Raw genomic sequence first — 20120 nt, forward strand, 5'->3', positions numbered from 1 at the left:
TAACCATAGCATTCATTACAATTGTCTGTGTCTGTCTGTCCTACTAGTCTAGAAGTTCCATGAGGACAGAGACCATGTCTATTTTATTCTTATGTCAATTACATAGTGGTTAAACAAACAAATGATTGTTGAATAAATGAAAGAACAAATGTATCATATAACTGTATATTGACCCTTGTGAAGAGTCCCAGGAGTCTTTTGAGGTGGTGGGATTCTCTCATAAGATTAGTCCAACTTTAAAATTATCTACTCTTGGCACTGTGTTTAAGCATCAGGACTTGTTTCTTTTGGGGACAAGCATCTCTGCTCAGGTGGTAAATGTGTGACACCCACAGCAACTTTCTGCTCTGTTGACCTCTTTTTTTGGTCTTAGATTTGAAGTGCTCCAATGTGGACTGGGGGACTATTTGTATAGAGTCTGGCTTAAGTCAGTTTTTTAGGTAGTTTTTCTGATTGGTACTCAAAGTTCTGCAAATGGTCTTCTCCTTGTTTGAAGCACCTTGGGAAAGTTGAAGGAAGAGGGGAAGTTGTGGCCTGAAAAATGGTGGCAGAAGAATCTGAGGGTTCAAATTGTCAGCATCTGCCTATTAACTCAGAAAACTAGGTTTTCATACTTCAGTGTGTCTTTTGAATGTTTCTCACTGCTTCTACAGTTGCTATTCCAGCTCCCCCAGTAATTCTCTCCTCTCACTTTCTCCTGCAGTGATATGAAGAAAACCTCTGAGAGTCAGTAAAGTAGGTACTGCAGTTGGAGTAGAGATCCTTGGGCTGTATACATGGGAACCACAGATGAAAAGTGGGGGCTCTTTAACCAAGGCTCTGAACCGGTATGCAAGAGGTTGTGCCTGCAGGCACATGAAGGGGCTGTGACCTGGATGTGCTAGAGCTAGTCTTTTGCCACAGTTTTGTGCCTGGACTTTCTCATGTGAAGAATGTAAAATTTGGGCTAGATGTTATCTAAGATCCTTTCTAGCTCTAAAAGGCAATAATTACAAATCAGGGGTTAGTCCAATCTTGTTTGGAGAATAGATGTGGGAGGGTTTGGGGTGGATTTCATGGGTTTAAGTCCCGGACTGGCCTGGTCTAAGGTATTTAATAGACTGTAAACTCACTGAAAGCATGGACCGTGGCTTAACTCCTACTTATCTCTGCTATTTATGAGATCATCTAAATGGTAAACAAATTATTTTACTTTTGAGTAGTAACCCCATCCATCAAGGGAGTTGACAGCATCTATTACACAGGATTCAATTTTTTTTTTGACCCCCTGCCCCAGGTGTTTGGTAAATTTTTATTGAGTACAAACATCAGAATTCTAGTTACAAAACTGTGTTCTAGGGATAATAAAAGGCCCTTTGCTTTCCCCTTTATGTTACAATTTTTTAAAGTGTTGCTGTAGTTTGCAATAACTGTAGTATCCACACTGGAAGGGGCTCTCCATCTCTTCTAGTTCTATTTCATATCTTCAGGCACATTCATTTTATAGATGAGAAAACTAAGGTACAGAAAAGGGCAGAGGGTTGCCCAGTATCATATAGTGAATCAGCAGGCCAGAATCCTAGCTATACACTATATGATCATGATTAAGTCACATATAAGACTCCTGCCTTCAGGCTCTTTTTAATCCATTAGGTGATCGTTTACCCTGGACTTCTGTGCCATTATACTTTTGGAAAATCTATGATGATGATAACTACTGTATCACGAGCTGAGTGGTCAATGGAACCAGGTAGGGTGGCTGTTAGGTCACTCTCTGTAGATCCAAGAGAAGAGAAACTAAGCAATGGTCAGATGGGACTCTTCTGGAGGTAGACTCTGACTTCCACACACAACTCACAAACATTCATATTCTCTCTCTTTACTTAGACACACACAAATACACATCCTAAGAAGCTCTTGTTTTCTTCTCCTCTCCATTAAGCATTGCTCTCCATAAAAGTTTGAGAAATACATCTACTGTGAGGTAATGATAAACATGGCTCAATGTAAGATCCCTCCCAGGGGTTCTGGCATTTTAGCAGGGATCAAAGCCACAGCAATAAGCCCACTAAGTTGGATCGTATACATTTTTACTGAATCCCCAAGCTGGACTAGTAAAGAGGCACTGTGACAACTCCTATTATATGTGAGGACACTGAGATTATTCCAATTATTCCTTAACACATCTGTCACACTTCATTGATGGCCTGTATCTCAAGCCTAGACTTCAATTTAGGATCTCGTTAAGTATTCACACTGAGAGGAGATGGGAGGAGGCTTTGCTTGAACTTTTGTAAACCCTAAAGAAGGCTGGCTCAGATTTTATATTGGTGGTCAAGGATGATATTGGCCCTGAAAACCACTGAGGATGTGAACATGCCCAGCTTAATCTGAAGCTTGGCAAGAACTAGGCTGTGAAGCATCCACTCATTTTATGCTCCCACGAAGATGAGAATGAGGATGAACAGCTGGGTTTTGTGTAGCTTTCTCCTGACAAACTCAGGTTTTCTGATGAGATGTTGTAATGGGCAGCCAGTGTCCATCTGTGCTTACTAGCACAGACCCTTTGATATTTTGGTGGTCCCAGGTCAAATTATGCTAAAGGCCAAAGCGGACAAATTTATAACCCCTGTGCAAAGATTTTTAAAAATACATGAAAATCAAAGTAGCATTAAAAAGTCACTGGGCATGATACCAACTCGACTTCAATAAAGACAGCCAATAAAAAGAGCTAATTAAAAGAACTCTGATGACATTCATCTGAAATTTTAGATTGCTTTATGTTTTAACAAATTAACAACGGTGATAAGAGGACATTAGCAGCTTTTCTTGGGTCTCTTTGTTAACAATAACTTGAGCCTGCAGCCACAACAGGGGCTGTGGCCAAGTTTTAGCTGGCAAGCCAGCAAGGCAGTATTTTACACAATGGATGACATTTCTGAAAGCAGAGACAGAGACAAACCCAGAATCACACATGTATTCCAACAAACAAGTTTCTGCATTTTTAATTGTATTTAGAGCAACAAAAGATTCCAAGATTACAAAAAGAGAATAGAACACTAGCGCTTGGGGCTGGTTCTGCTGCCCAGTGGAGGCCAAGTGTCGTTGTGAGAACTGAAGCCCCATCAAAAGACGTTTCAAGCAAAATGAATGTTTCTTAAAAAAAAAAAAAAAAAACTTTATATGATGCTTTCTTTCTTTAAAATTTTTCCCTCAGCATAAAGTAAATTCTTACATCTGGTTACATAGTCTGCTCTCTTCTGCTGCCAAAGTAATCTCGAGGACAGCCCAAGAATGTCATGTCTGAGGCACTCCCTAATCAATACTCCAGTCTAGGGAAAAGCAGAAAGGTGTCAATGAGTTGGGGGAGAAACTATTTTGGTAGCTTGGGTCATCCCAATGGTGGATACTCTCAGCACCTGAGTGGCTTATGGGATTGAACAACCCCACAGGCACATCACTGCAGTACAACACCAAGGGCTAAAGCTGGGAGAGACTGCAGGCTTGGTTTATCTACTGTGCAAGGTACAGAGTTCCAAAATGTGAAGCATTAGCCCAGGAGGGCACCAGCAGAGAAGCAGTATCATTCCAGAATTTCCTTTCCTTTGGGAATGGATGTGAGTTCCAGTATTGGTGGCCAATGGAATCTGTAGCTATGTGACAGCCTTTTAAAGTAATGCATGTGCAAACTGTTTTAAACCACAAGGGCTACTCAGACCATAGCTTCTCATTTAATTCCATAAAAAGCTAAGAGAGAAGTGGGATAAAGAAAGGAACCAGTACTCTTGCTCAACTGAATTGGGGTTAAAACCAATCAATGTGTATCATTTATTTTATGGCCAAATCTAATGAGGAAAAATCAAAGATGAGTCAAAGGCTACTTTTCCCTTTAAAACTCTACCTGTTAAATTAAAATATTTACCACTTATATTTGGAATGGAAACATTTTGAATGGTTTGTTACTTCAGCTGAAGTGTTTTTAGATGAGTGACTGATTGTGGATTTTTCTGCCTTCACCTAGAAAAGGTTAAGGATTGGGAGGCTCTGGGCAACAGACCCCAGTGTCAATCTCTGAAGAAAAACATCCCTACCTGTGGGTAGAGATGGACCTGTACCTACAGATATACTACTTCTAGTACACTGATAATTTTTTAACAAATAGAAACACATTTTCATTGTCAAAATCTTTACAGAACATATCCAAAATCAGAATTAGAGCACATAGACACCCAGTAGCAAGAGCACCTCAATCGCAGGTGAGTGAATTGTTTGAAATGGAGCACTTGCTCCAGGTTCCCAAGTGCAGGAAACTGCCCTTTTCTTACTGGGGTGATGAAGAACAAAGAACACCCTTTCTTCTTCCAGCTGCACAGGTCCCATTAGGGGGCCACTGGCTAATCGTTTGGGTGGGCCTTTGGCCCCAAGTATGGGCCTTCCCTATGGTAAATCCCAGTCCGTTTCAATGGGACTTCACCACCCTTTACACATTCATCTGTCTTGGGCTAGTAAAGTGCAACACATAATGTACCCTACCCTTTTCCCTTCTCTGCTCCTTTGCAAGGCCTGTGAGTCAGGCCTCAATATGAACAGAGATCTCTTGGTTATCTGATCAACGCAGGTGTCTTTTCCATTCTGAGAGCTTCTAAAATGTAGCTGTGGCCTCTCTTACAAGTACATGGTATCAGCTATGACCTGGAACCAAATATAAAGGTACAGAGAGAGGTAAAGCTATTAGAACACATTATATCTATATATATATAATTCAATTTTGAAACATGGATACAAATACTCATTTACAATATATTTCAACCTTCTGCCTTAAACTGCAGAGAAATTTTTTGTGCCATTCAAAGTGGGCAGAAATGAGGATTTCCGCCTGCTGTCCCTCTAGTGCAAAATCTAATCCTTTAAATGCTCCCTTCTCAGCAAGGGCTTCACATCTTCAGATAAGCTAACCTCAGAACTAGCAAACACAGTGGCCAAGACAGCTCCATTTCCAACCATTCAATGATGGAGCTTTAAGAATATGCTCAGCAACTACTACATGAAAGGAAAGCTAGTTCTTTTTATAAAAATCACTTACTGAAGGACCCATAATCCCATTATTTTTCAAAATTATCTTCCACTGTTCTAAACATGTATATTGTGGAGGGGAAAACCCCACAAAACTCTTATAAGTCAGTCACCAGCAAAGTCCTTTAGTCTGTTTTTGGATAGGTTACCAAAGAGGCACTAATGTTTGCTCCCTCCCTGCCCTTAAAAATTTTGGTAAATTAGCAGATACAATGTAATCTTTGGTTACATAATGTTATGCACTGTCTTTTTTTTTTTTTTGGTCTCTTTATTTTTTTTTTTAAACTGCTTTCACAGATTTTCAAAGAGATTAGTGGTGAGAACAGACCCGCCTAATAAAAGGCAGCAAGGGTAGAAACTTCCTTTTATTAGATAGTGCACATGATAAATGGATTATTTTGACTTAAGTTTGGGATTGGATCTTGTGTTTTAGCATTCCTGATTCTCATGACCCCCTACATATAGTTGAGCATGAACGTCAACCCCCTTGGGCCCAGTGTCCTCTCACCTGGGCAACTGCCATAAAATAATTAATATTCAACCTATTGTCTTCCCAGGGCCATGTAGGAACCATGCAGGGATAGTTATTAAGCTGTCTGAAAGGAGTCTCATGAAGTGCAACCCTAGCACAAGACTGAAAGGGAGTAGAGGGAGTGGCTTGTACTTTTGAGTCATGCCCAGTATCAAGAAAGAAAAGAGGACAAGGCCATGTCTGTGCTGTGCCTAATGAAACAAACACTCAGAGACTACTTGATGCTTAACATTAGATCATTTGTGTAGTATCAATATCATGTGGATGGTGGACCTATTTTCTCTTGAAGTACAAATAGAATATTTCTTGCTATATATTCATATATGTATATAGAAGTAGAATATGAACAGAGAGGGATTCTAGCATCAGCGCATTATTTCTCAACCTGGAAAATCACTTCAGCAACTACCCAAAGGACAGAGTGAAACTCTCCCCCCCGCCCCGCCACCTTTTTAAGTGCCAGTTAACATATATAAAAATATATGTATTACTGATTATTTTTTTCAAAGATATATGACAGAATCCTTCAAAAATCTTCTTTCTTGTTAAAAAAATAATGAACTCTCCAAGAACAAAGATACTGTCTGTGGCATAGAAAAGCTATGGAACAAAGAACCCAACCCGCATTTCAACTCAGAGGCCAGGCCTGGGCAAGCTGCCCAATGAGCAAGAGCTGAAACTGCCACACGACTCTTCCTTGACCACAGAATTTATGAACCTGGCAGCTGTGTGCTGCCCAGCACAGATGGGACTTTCTCCTTGGTGCTCCTTCTTTTTCTCTTCCTCACTCTCCATCCCCATTGAGCACTGCAAACCTTTTTGGGGATAGTCTCCATGGCTTGTCTGGTGAGTGATCCTCATCTTTAAGCTCACCAGGTGAATAGGTGTGGGTGGCCGATCCTTCAAAGGTGAGCACAATGTACCAACTGTATCAAATCTGTTTGTAGAGCAGAGTGCATGCAAAATGAGACTTCTGGCAATTATGCTGGCTGGAACAACAATGGCCAAAAGAAAATAAAAATCCCCCTTTCATCTGTGGGAGCCAAAGCTAAGCTAAAATCTCTTTTGCTCACTGAAAGTGAAATCAAAAGTGAAATTGAAGTCGCTCACTCGTGTCCGACTCTTTGCGACCCCATGGACTGTAGACTATCAGGTTCCTCCATCCATGGGATTTTCCAGGCAAGAGTGCTGGAGTGGATTTCCATTTCCTTCTCCAGGGACCTTCCTGGCCCAGGAATCAAACCTGGGTCTCCTGCATTGCAGGCAGACGCTTTACCGTCTGAGCCACCAGGGAAGCCCAGTGCAAAAACAGTACACATAAATCCTTGTTTAGGCCATTTTCTCCTTGTCTTGTCATTTGGGAGTTCAGAGTAATCTAGTTGTTTCTGTTTTTAATTACACTGCCATTTCACTGATTTTTGGCTTTCACAAGTGAAAAAACATATACTCATAAAGACAAGAGTCACGATTGGGAAATCTATAAAGATGAAATCCTTGATAGCCAGAGAAATGGAAAGGAGAGCATCTAGTATTTACAAGGAGAGGTATTAGAATAATATACTCAAATCCATGTACCACAAAAGATGAGGATCATTTCAAAACAGATGTAAAGGAACTATTAAAAAGTAACCTAGTTTAAATGAATAGAGTGGTGGATTTTTTTTCTCTTTAAAACAGCTAAAAGTGATTCCGTAAGCCAAATGGTGTCATAACAAAGAAAAACAGAATTGTTCTATCCTACCCTATAAAGAGAACCTGTCAGCTTTAGTTTTCTCCAGCAGACTTGGATTGGTGTAACACACATCTTAAGTTCCCCTCTCCCTTGTTATTTAAAGAAGCTGTTTTGCAGGTTCATTTGGCTATTAATATCAGCAGAAATCAGGGGAGGAAACCCATGTAGATCATATCATGTCACTCAGAAACTATCTTCTCAACAACAAGTAGAGTGAACTAGCTGAAACGGGCAGCTTGGTGACTGGCTTCTAATTTGTTGTTTAGCAGATGAATTTAAGAGCTATGTGAAGAGACAGTGGCCAAGATGAGAAAGTAGGTAGGCATTCCCCAGTACTCGTGACTGGGGGACAAAGTCAACAGAACAAAGGAGTGCCAAAGGACTATATGAAACCAGTGTTGCTGGAACACACCAAGTTCATAGGTGGCAGCCCATCAGAGCCACACCAACCAGACCTTTCCAAAGGAGGCCATGGTTTGGTAGTTTCAGTATTTCAGCTTCCTCTGGCTGAGAGGCAGCAACAAAAGTGGCTGAGTGAGTATGGCCAACGTTAGAGCCCAGAATCAGCAGCAGAGAAGGATGGTGAATAAACTCACCAGATGGTGCCCATCTGGCTTTAGATTTTGCTTCTGAAAACTTTTAATTTATTAGTTAGTATTCTCTTGATTTCTTCTCTCTTCTTTCCCTGACTTCTGCAGGTGGATATGTTGGATGGAAAGGAGAGCATTTACAGGATTTCCGTTTCTAGTGCCTTCATTTTTCTCACATTGGTAACAGAGTTTTCTCTTCAACACAGATCTGGGTAGCCCCTTTAGCTGCTCTGAAGGAGGAAGTGGGCATTCTTCACTTGGTGGGAAGGTGTCATCTCTGGGGGACAAGGGCAAGACGCCCATCTTGTCCAATCCCGTTGATACCTTCTTTCCAGTTTGTCTAAGGTCTACAGAGTTCTGAGAGTTCAGTTGAGGAGAGACATATGGTAAGAAATCTTTGAGCCTACTGGCATCTAGAGATAGACATCAAGACTGCTGACTTGTTAGCCTTCTTGGGGGTGGGAGTTCTTAGCAGAGAGTCTGAATGTGCCCAAGGAGTGGATAAGTTTCACCACTGTGGCTGTAGTGAAGTCTGGTGAAGCTCGGGCCCAGAAAACACAGAAGGGAGGATGGACGATGCTTGCAGCTGCATGGAGTCAGGCAGAAAACATTCAGGTCTCTTAAAGGTAGAGGCAAAGAAGGATCAAATCTTCAGTGTCCTAAGCAGGAGAACAGTCAAGCCACCACTTCCTTTTCCTCTGACTCTAGCCCTAGGCTCCTCCCTGAGCCACAAATGGAAATGCAGACCTGGATCAGAATGGGGCCTTACAAAAGGTCAGATCTCCCTCTCCTTCTTGCTGGTCTGATTCTTCAGTGGAAGTGGCCAAGTTTTGGCTAAAGAGAACATTCAGTTCAAAGCTCTTAGAAAAGATATTGAAAGTCAATTTGAGGGTGGAGGCAGAGGATGCAAGAGAAAAGGGACTGGTGTGGGGAGGCATTCCCAACAGACAGGTTTTCAAACATGAAGCACATTTTTCAGTACCATGAATTGTGCTGCAGTTGAACAGCCTAGCTCTCAGGGGCCAAGGCTGTGGGCAGGTACTGGTGATCCATCTGTCCTATCTTAAATCTGCCCCCATCCACCTCAGTTCTGGGGTCACCCTGCCCTCTAATGGCAATAGCCATTGGCAGAAAATAAAGTCTCCCAGGGAGAGAGGGTTTGGGGGAAAAAAGCAGTGACTCCCCATGGGCTTGCAATTTTCACCTTATTCTAGTTACTGTTGGCCTCTTTGGTAATTTCTGTTTTAATATTTTTTATGAGGGAAAAACCATAGTGTGTTTTTTGTTTGTTTGTTTGTCTTTTGTTTTTCCAGATACTCTTAGCTCTCTAAACTTCACGTGGCATTAGGTGAGTAAACGTTTGTGTAGCTGGCACACAGCATAGTGCTATAAACAAGCACAACTTGACACTGTGCCACATGAGGATCATCAGAGATTTAAAGAAATACAACAGCATTCAAAACACAGATAAGAGCCACAGCAGGGAGTACAGTCTGAAAGTGCCATGGGAGAGTCAGATAGGTAGAGATAGAAAAGAAAGGAGGGAAAGAGAAAAAAAAAAAAAAAAGCCCAGCAAATAGAATTCAAGAACATCTTCATGACAGACTGTACATAAATAGAGGAAATTCCCCAAGGCACTGCAGAGAAGTAGTGCAGAGTTAAAACAGGCAGAAGATATCTGAAAAAGGGAGTGAGGTGGGGTAAGAAAATGGGGGCTTCCAAAGCTTCACTGAGTGTGAAAATAGATAGGCTTGACTTTCCCGGAAAGGATCTTGGGCACTTGCACAGAGATGATCTCTGCCATCATTTCTGGAAAGTCCACGCTCACCATGTGAGACTTGATTAGCAGGTCAAAAGTGAACTGATGCAGCTCTCGTGCAATCTGCAGGGAGACAACAAGAGAGGGAGAAAACAGGGTTGACAAGGAGTTGGCTTCTTGTCAGGGTCTCCCCCACAGCCTTTGATTTCCTCCTCCTTCCTTTCATGTCCTTGGGCCTCTGTGAGTGTGTGTGTGTTTGTGTGCGTGAGTGCATACACACACACGTGCACTAAATTGTCTCCAGGGAGTCACTGAGAGGTCCCAAGAGATCTCTTAAACCACTGCAAGCTCTCTGACTCAGGACTGAGTGTTCCTTTTCCCCAGCACACACACACACACATGCACGCACACACACTCTCTCTCTCTCACACACACACACACTCTCTCTCTCTCTCTCTCACACACACACACACAAACGTACATGCACATGACTCAAGGAAGAGGGGAAAAACATCCAGGTCTGTTTTGTCTGCCTAAAGAACTTATCTACTCTAAGCCCCTTCTCTGAGTCCCAGTTGCTCTGTTCTCAACTCCTCCACCTCTTTCACAACATCCAGCTGGGACACTGTGACCTGTGTTCCCTTCTTCTTCATTGGATTTTCTTCCTGGACCACACTCAAAGCCAGAGGGGAATGGAAGCACCTCCCAACAGGTGGTGCCAGACCCTAGAAGAGCATATTATCACTTGGCCCTATCAGGCTACTCTCCCTGACAAAGCACCCTCCATTGTTTGCTTACAGGCTGCACAGAGTCCAGGAGCTTGGTGAGCTGGTAGAAGCGCCTTGAGCAGGATGTGGGATTTTTTCTCTTGCATGCAATGATACGATCAAGTTCCTTGATGTAGTTCATTCGAAGTTCATCAAAGAATTTTTGATTTTTCAGCCCATCCACTGGAACTGATGTGGGATGAAGACAGAATGGGGAGGGGAAGCATGCCCACGAAGGAGCATTAGACAAAGCACCAAGTTTTCTGACCACAAACTTGACCCCCACCCCCACAAGGAAGGAGCCATCGACTTGGCTTCCTGTCACTTGAGGTCTATATGCCTGGGGCCTTCAGGAAGTCTGCCAGGAAGGTCTTAGGGAGAAGGCTAGCTGGACCCAGTCTGTAGGGCATCAAGTAAATAAAATTTACTGAGCCTTTCCTTTCTCTAGTCTTCACATCTATACATTTCTTGGTTTTACATCATCCACAGTCCAGCTCTGAATTAGACAATTAAAATATGTGGCCTTGAATATCAAATTTTATCTCCTTTCTCCCCCATAGGGGCTAAGACAGCACTCTGCTTAGAAAAGATATTAAAGAAATATTCCTTGGCTGCCAAATAAGCCTTGTCTGAGTTGCTTACATAGACCTTGTCTTTTTGGCAGAAGAAGAAATTCTTTCTACCCTACAAGAAATATAAGGTAGTCCTTGCCTGTTTCTATGGTAGAAGCTATGGAAAAATTCAGAGACCTGATAAAACTAGCCAAAAAGGCCTTGTCCCAAAGAAAGATTGGGGATAAGTGGGGATCTAATGGAGGTTGAATTGAATCAAAGAAATTGGTCTCTAGCCATGAAATTCATCCTTGGTAGGGAAAAAAGATACTAAGGGAGAGTGGAGGAGGGAGGGTGAAAGAAGAAGGGAAATATTCAGGAGCTGGCTTCTTCCTGATAATCCTTTAATGAAAAAGCACCTCTCCTCTGATGCCCTATGCCCCTTAGGGGCACTCTCTACCCTTCCAGGCACTTACTAATGCTAAAGAGCAGCAGTGCCTTCATGCACAGGAATTCCTGGGGGGTGATTTGGAGCCATCCAAATTCTTGGGAGAGGTGCCTCATTCGGACACACTGGCTGTACATCCGGGACTTGTGCATGCGGTACCTAGGAAGGAAACACACAGAGAAAAGAGAGGGGTAAGAGAAGGCTTAGAATAAACCCAGAGAGACTGTCTGTGGGTGCCCTTCCCTTTCCAGTTTCTCCAAGAAGAGCTTGATGTTTCTCTTGCTAGTGCTTCAATGACAAGGAACAGGTTGTTCTTTTTTTTCCCCAAAATCATGATATCTTGATAACTACTCATCTTCCCTGGCCAGAGTTTTCAGGTCCCCATACCCCTCCTGTTTCCTGAGACAGGGAAAGGAAAGCCTAACCAAATGAATACAATGGCACATGGTCTCCCTGACTACAGTTCTAATATTGCAACTACAGTCAGAGCCAGAACCTGCCTCCCAGACATTCAAACTTGAAGAATTTCTAAGAGACAGACCTTAGAAATCGACTCCTGACATAAGGACACCAGGATTCCCAAGTGGCCACACATACTATACTAGAAATGTCATTATTTCTTTAAAAACTCCCAGAAAAGGAGATTCCCCATTGCCCCTTTAAATGAGTTCCAATGCTTATCAAATCAGCCATAAAGTATTTCTGAATATCCAATCTAAATATCCCCTGCTGAAGGGGAACCTACTCTTTCATATACTAGCTGTTCTTTACCACAGTTTGGGAGTTATAAAAATGTATGAACTGCCTTTATTATAGTGACTTGTGAACAGATCATCACATTATCACCGATAAATTATATAGGGAAGTAGCCACGGCTTGGACAGCTTCTTGGGGAGAGCATCTCTGTTCCATGACTGACCGTGACAAGCCTGTAAGAGAAGATACACAGATACACCATTCTTCTGCTAGTAGAACTTCCTAGTCTTCAACACATCAGAAATTGTGTGCATGTGTGTGTGTATGACTGTGTGTGTGTGTGTGTGTGAGACAGAGAGAGAGAGAGGCGGGGAGGAGGAGAGAGAGAATTTGATTTTATATCTTATAGAGAAAGGAAAGGGAATTTGACACTCACTTAAATAGTGAGGAAAAAGACCACTGAGATTGGGCCTGAAGCTTATGGTTTGACATTTTGGTCCCCAAACCACTAGCTTCATTGACAGGCTGAGCAGGCCTGATACTGGCTGGGTGGAAGCTCAGAATCCTATCTCAGAGAGATCTTGGCTGGCCTAGAGAAAGAGGGAAAAGAAAAAGCAGATAGTGTAGAAGCATTTAATGCAGGCTGGAGCCCAACTAGAAAAAGGAAGTGTTTAGACAATGAAAGTGTTAGTTGGTCAGTGGTGTCTGACTCTTGCGACCCCATGGACTGTAGCCCATCAGGCTCCTCATGTCCATGGGATTCTCCAGGCAAGAATACTGGAGTGGGTAGCCACTTCCTTCTCCAGAAGATCTTCCTGACCCAGGCAGATTCTTTACCATGTGAGCCACCTCGGGTAGTATCACAAATCATTGACCAGAACAGTGCTGCTCCGAGCTCTTTCTTCCTAGAGAATTTTTGAATAAGATCTGCTGAGTCTTGGGGTATGGCCTTGCTCTGAGCTCTACTGTGCTTCCAAGCCTTTGTTGATGATAACACAGCAGTATTTTTACCACTGAAATTGTGATCCTGACATGAAGGATTGCTATAACACTGCTGAAGGCCCCAGGAACAGAGACAGTAGGGAAAGGATGGAAGAAAGGCAAGGGAAGGAATTCAAAGGAGAAAGGAATAAGACATGAGGAGAAAGGGCAAATAGAATGGGGGACAGCTAATGGAAAGAAATGGATAGAAAGTGCAAGGTAGAAAACAAGGTGCAGGGATGGAATCCAGGAGGTGAGCAGAGGTAGGTGAGATTAAAAGAGAGTAGATGAATATTAGAAAAAATGATGGAGCACAGTGCCTGGCACATAATAATTGCTCAAAAAATGATACGTTGGAAGGTGCCATTGTTACACTATTCACTGTTCTACAGATGAAGAGAATAAGGTTCAGAGAAGTTCAGTGATTTACCCAAGGTTGCACAGCTAGGGTTCAGGCCCATTACTCTCATAGACTATGTTCTTTACAAAGATCAGAGGAGAAAAGAAGAAAGCGAGGTTGATGACAAGTTTGGGTCAGAAAGATCAGCAAATGAGTTGGCCCAGAGTCCCTGTCTCTTTATTTGGGTATCAGTTTCCCCGTTAGTACCTTGAGGAGTTTAGCAATAACAGATGGCTTTTAATTAGAGGGATACTGCCACCTTAGTGTGTGCGGGCAGTTTGAGCTATCACAGTGACTAGGATCCTATTTGGAAGACCCTGATGCTAGGAATGATTGAAGGCAGGAGGAGAAGGGGATGACCGACAGAGGAAGAGATGGTCAGATGGCATCACCAACTCAATGGACATGAGTTTGAGTAAGCTCCAGGAGTTGGTGATGGACAGGGAAGCCTGGCATACTGCAGTCCATGGGGTCGCAAAGAGTGACTGAACTGAACTGAACTGAGGCAGGTACCAGGGATGTTAAACATATTCCAACATGCAAAAATGTACTACACAATTAAAAACCATTTGTCAGGAAAAATCAATCCCCATTGAGAAGCATTGGTTTAGATGATTCTAGGGATTTTAAGAACTCTAACATAGTCAGTTCCTATAAGAGGAAGGGGACCTGATATTTCAGGAGCCCTGGGGCTTCATGGAGGACCCTGACTCTGTGTGGAATCCTATAGTACCTTTTGATGAGGTGCATGGAAGTGGAGTAGAAAGCTGAGGTAGGGTGCCACATATATGTGTATATATATATGTATATACAGAGGTGGAAGAGGAAATGAAGATTTAGAAAATTGCCAATTATCACCTTACAAAGGTTCAAAGGTCTTTGGGCTCTGGATGGGGTAGGTGATTTAATCACTGGAGCACAGTGAGAAGAGAACAGGAAGAGGGCTTTTTAACGCCTGACCCAGAAGATGGCATCATAGGTACCTCTTTGGATATCTGGAAACCATGAAGCAGGTTGTGCCAAAAGCTCATTGGTTATTCTTAGCTTCTGGCTACCAGGGCTGGCTGAGTTGGAAGAGGGCAGCTGGGGACATTTATTTTCCCCCATATGGCATTGCTGTAATGGGAGGAACCACTGGCCTGTAGATTTTATTTTAAGGTTCTTCTGGGTTAGAGGGCTGGAGGAAAGGAAAGGTCAGTTCATTCCTGGACCAAAGGGGTTCTCTATGGTGAGAAACCAGAGATCAAGTTGCAAACATTCGGTGGATCATAGTGAAAGCAAGGTAATACTAAAACATCTACTACTGCTTCACTGACTATGCTAAAGCCTTTGACTATGTGGATCACAACAAACTGCAGACAATTCTTAAAGAAATGGGAATACCAGACTATCTTACCTGTCTCCTGAGAAACCTGTATGCAAGTCAAGAAGCAACAGTTAGAACTAGACATGGAACTACAGACTGGTTCAAAATTGGGAAAATAATATGACAAGACTGTATATAGTCACCATGCTTATTTAACTTATATCCAGAGTACATCATTCAAAATGCCAGTCTGCATGAATCACAAACTGGAATCAAGATTGCTGGGAGAAGTATCAACAACCTAAGATATGTAGATCATGCCACTCTAATGGCAGGAAGTGAAGAGGAACTAAAGAGCCTCTTGATGAAGGTGAAAGAGGAGAGTGAAAAAGCTGGCTTACAACTCAATATTCAAAAAACTAAGATCATGGCATCTGGTCCCATCACTTCATGGCAAGTAGAAGGGGAAAAGGTAGAAGCAGCATGCCAGACTATTTTCTTGGGCTCCAAAATCACTGCAGATGGTGACTGCAGCCATGAAATTAAAAGATGATGTTCCTTGGAAGGAAAGCTATGACAAACCTAGACGGTGTATTAAAAGCAGAGATATCACTTTGCCAACAAAGGTCTGTTTAGTCAAAGCTATGATTTTTCCAGTAGTCATGTACAGATGTGAGAATTGGACCATAAAGAAGGCTGAGCGCCAAAGAATTGCTTCTTTTGAATTGTGGTGCGGGAGAAGACTCTTGAGAGTCCCTTGGGTTGAAAGGAGATAACACCAATCAGTCTTAAAGGAAATCAACCCTGAATGTTCATTGGAAGGGCTGAAGCTGAAACTCTAATACTTTGGCCACCTGATGTGAAGACCTGACTCATTGGAAAAGATCTGGATGCTGGGAAAGACTGAAGGCAAAGAAGAAGGGGGCGGCAGAAGATGAGATGGTCAGATAGCATTCAATGGGCATGAATTTGCACAAACTCCAGGAGAAAATGAAAGGCAAGGGAGTCTGACATGCTTCAGTCCGTGGTGCCACAAGGAGTCACACATGGCTCCTGCAACTGAACAACAACATTCACAATACCATGAGGGACCTAAAATAGAGACACAGAAAAGATTATCAGTACTAGGAAAAGAGAATATTGGAAAGGTACTTCTTTTTATTTCTTGCCCATTGTGAGCCAGACATTTCACATCCATTAGCTCCTATTTAGTTGTCATAACAAACCATTGAAGGAAGTTTTATTTTATTAACAGCTGAGGAAACTGTTAATCAGACAATGATGTAGGAAATAATACAACAGAGGTTTCAGTTAAGAAAAATATACTTCTAAAATTTGAGCTCTTGGCTAAATTTATGAAGGGTAAATAGAGCTGGTGGGCAAGGCAAGTATTAATTAAACTTGTTTTTAAGAAGAAGGAACTGACTGGGCCAAGGTCACATGCCAGAAAATGGTGGAGTTGCTCTTCTTCATCACTTACCACCAGGAGGCAGTATAAAAGCTGGGAGTTACACAGTCATACTTTGAATTCTGTTGCCAACATGCACTATTTAATATTCTTGGATGAATCACTATTTTGTTGAGCCTAATTTCCCCCATCCATTAAAAAATATTTTAAAGGTGAAATCAAGTTATCATAACTTGATTTAACCATTAAAATGTGGGCTCAATGAGAAAGAATTAGGAAAATATCTAGTATAGTCCTGGCACATAGGAGTTTCTCAACAAAAGGTGACTGGCAGTAGCTTTTGGTGGTGGCAAAGGGACCAAGGGCGCTTCAGCCTTCAGATCTAGAGTGTTTCTGTTCACTCCTTATGTTGCCCAGAGTGAAGAAGGACCCTGACATGAGGGTCTGAGATAAGCTAAAAGCAGGTCAGAAGCACTGCCAAATTACCAGGATTGTGTCTTGATCAGGAAAAGTGATGGCCTTCCCCCCTTCCCTCCTATCAATTGGCCTTTCAGCCAGGCAAAACCACTTTAGACTTAATAGGTTGGCTAGGCCTCTACTGCCTCATGTAAAGGTCAAATGAAATAACTCTCACCATTACTTCCATTACCGTTATCGCCATGAACCAGGTCGGTGTCTATGTGAGTTCTGGGCCCATAAGCACTTACTCATTGAAAACCAGGTCAGGGGCAAAGTACAGCATCCTGGAGTTGACATTGGTGAAGGACCGCCAGCCCATGGCAAACACCATAAGCCCCATCCAGGAGTACTGAATGACTGCCATCTGGTCTTCCACGTGCAAGTTGCGAAAGCCTGGAGATAGGACAGAGGCAATGGTCAGACTGAGCACTGATGGTCTAAGTGAAATCTGGGACTCTGCTGGACTGAGAATTTCTGGTACTCAGGCTGCCCCTGAGAAGACCCAGGGACCATCAATGATGGCGAGTAAGAGGAGAACAAAGTATATGGTGGAGATAATTATTTGTGCTCCCTAATTCATCAAGCTGCTCAAAAGAGATGGTAACAGAGGCAAAAAGCGCACTGCCCATTGGAAGAGAATAATAATCTAACACTGACTGTTTACAATGAATTAACTTTTTAATAAGTATATTACTTATATTAATTCATTTAATACTCAACAACAATCCAATAAAGTGTATATTATCGTGCCCAGTCTGTGAATCAGTAGAAGTGAGTCACAGAAAAGTTAAGAATTTTTCCAAGATCATAAGGCTACTACCTGGCAGACCAAGTTCCAAAGCCGGTCTTATTCCAAAGCCCATGCTCTTGATCTTCAGAAAGGCTCACTGCCTTTCTGAAGATGGAGTGTAATAATCATTTTTCTCACATGAACAGCATTTTTCATTTTACAAAGCTCTTTTCTAGCTATAATCTTGTTTGTACCCTCTAACAACCCTGGAAAAGGGATACTATTACATATCAGCATATGGTGAAATGCCTTTGACATCCATGCCTTCTTCTTCACCTTCAGGCTTCATCTCTTTTCTCCAATCCTTTCCTGACTCCCAATTCCTCTCCATTATTTTCTATTCAACAAGTACCTGGCACTTCTAGTTTCCTACCCTACTGCCATTCCTGCCAACTGCCATTATGTACACACAAACAGGCTTTTTATGACCTACCTTCTTAGACTAACTTCTTATCATTTATCTTCTCATAATTTAGGTTCTAGCTATTCTGCTGCTGCTGCTGCTAAGTCGCTTCAGTCGTGTTCGACTCTGTGCGACCCCATAGATGGCAGCCCATCAGGCTCCCCCGTCCCTGGGATTCTCAAGGCAAGAACACTGGAGTGGGTTGCCATTTCCTTCTCCAATGCTTGAAAGTGAAGAGTGAAAGTGAAGTCACTCAGTCGTGTCTGACTCTTAGTGACCCCATGGACTGCAGCCCTCCAGGCTCCTCCGTCCATGGGATTTTCCAGGCAAGAGTACTGGAGTGGGGTGCCATTGCCTTCTCTGCTAGCTATTCTGAAAAACCCACAATTTGCTGAACACATATAACATATTTCATGCCTCTAAATCTCTGCTATCTCTGCACAGGCAGTTGTCTTTCCCTAAAATGTATTCTTCCCTTCCCAGACTTTCCATCTGATAAATGCCTACTCATCTTTCAAGTATTCACTGGAAAGCTACCTTCTCTGTGAAGCCTCTTCCAACACATCCAAGCAGAAGACCTATTGATTATTTTTTTACCATCTTAATGAATCTTAAGTTGTTCCATCTAATTATAGCACTCATTACACTGGACTGGAATTTATTTATGCACATATCTGTCTACTCCACAAGACTTAGAGCTTCTCGAAGACAGGGACCATCCCCTTTTTTCATTTTTTCCTCCCTAGTATATAATATAGCTCAGGTATTTGAGTAGGAGTTTGAGAAATATTAATTAAATGGATTAAGGATTCTCATTTTTTTCATTTTATGAAATGAGAATTAGATGATCTTCAAATTACCTCCCTTAAACTCAGAGAACAGAGGTTCCCAAATTCTGCCTCCACAAATAGTACATAGGTAGAACAGATATGGCTCTGCTCTCCCAGAGGTTTCCAAATAGTTGGATACTTAGAGTATCACCTCAGAGCTTATCCCTTAACAGTACCCCATTTATCTTCTCCCTAACAGATCCAGAATTATCTAAAATTTTGTTTTGCTGTACCTCATTAGGAATGGTTATATGAATTTAGATAACGCTTCTAACTTTCCTGATGATGACCTCATTTAGCTCTCACAATTACCCTGGAGTATAGGCAATATGACACTTATTTTGCCAATGAGGAAACTGAGGACCAGAGAAGTCACAGCTGAAAACTACCAAGGTCACAAGTTTTTATTAGCCATAGGGTCAGGTCTGAAATCTAAGCTATCTAGATACATTGTTCTGTTTGGTTGGTCCTTGCCACACACACACTCTATTTCCCTTTTTTGTTTCCTTTAGGTCCCAAGTCTACCAGACATCAGAGATGCCAGAGTTCCTCACATCACCACCCTTGACTGCAATCTTACCTCCCAGGCATGTGCCTCCCACCTTCACTGGTAATGATATGCTAACAGACTAGTTGCAGCTTCAGACACCAGAGTATTTCCTGCCTGAAGCCCTTCTGTAGAACAGAATGTCTTTGATGGACTCTTTCCAGTAGGAGACAAAAAGCAAGGGTCAAGCACATAACATCCAAGAATCTCTTTGGGAGGGGTCCAGGAATTTGAACCTTGAACCTCTGGGGTGGGTGACAGTGGGAATCAATGAAACCCTTGGATGGTGATGGTGTGAATATGAGGGTTCATGGAGGTATGAGGATTAAACTGTACTAGTAAGGAAGTCATCAATACTAATGATTTTTTCCTTCACTGAGATGTCAGATAACTAACATAGGAGAAAAAGGGGATAGCTTAGTTTGGCTTAATACTAGTTAATGATCCTTAGTGAGAGCTGCTTAGAACTCAAACCTAATTACTATGTACACATCAGCAACATAGTGGGCTAAGTTTCCTATAGGTCTAATCTCATTATAACACCTAACTCTGTTCTCCAATATCCAGCCTTTGAAAAGACCTGCTCAGATAGTATGGCTGTCAAGTCATGATTTGAGGAAACACTAACTTCAGCCTACAGGTTTCCTTCAACATACATTCACTCAACTCCTATTTGGCTATGCATCAGGCTGTTTTGGAAAAACAGAGAGAAGTCATTTTCAAGTTTTGAAACACACCAAACAGGTTAGGGAGCAGAGACAGTTTCTTGGAGACTCTGTTTTCTCAGCAGAATCCAATCAACATCACTTCTTAGCAATCTTGAGCAGAAACCTCTGGAAGAACATGTCTAAAGAAAGGTCAATTAGGAA

At 42.2% G+C, this 20120-nt stretch overlaps 1 protein-coding gene and 1 non-coding gene across 2 annotated transcripts in view; both read right to left on the reverse strand.

The window, feature by feature from the left end:
* Window positions 1-2548: 2548 nt before the first annotated feature.
* AR (androgen receptor) overlaps window positions 2549-20120 on the reverse strand; it is a 224647-nt gene continuing 207075 nt past the window's right edge. The window contains exons 5-8 of the mRNA XM_055563642.1: window positions 16930-17074; window positions 11460-11590; window positions 10464-10621; window positions 2549-9788 (exon numbers count right to left, since the gene is read on the reverse strand). Of these exons, the coding sequence (XP_055419617.1) occupies window positions 9633-9788; window positions 10464-10621; window positions 11460-11590; window positions 16930-17074 (590 nt within the window). The 3' untranslated portion in view covers window positions 2549-9632. The remainder of the gene's footprint in view (window positions 9789-10463; window positions 10622-11459; window positions 11591-16929; window positions 17075-20120) is intronic.
* Window positions 6806-6878, reverse strand: TRNAC-GCA (transfer RNA cysteine (anticodon GCA)). The gene has a single exon. It is a non-coding gene; the product is annotated as a tRNA-Cys (tRNA).

This window comes from Bubalus kerabau, chromosome X, assembly GCF_029407905.1.
Source record: "Bubalus kerabau isolate K-KA32 ecotype Philippines breed swamp buffalo chromosome X, PCC_UOA_SB_1v2, whole genome shotgun sequence".
In the NCBI taxonomy this organism is placed as follows: domain Eukaryota; kingdom Metazoa; phylum Chordata; class Mammalia; order Artiodactyla; family Bovidae; genus Bubalus; species Bubalus kerabau.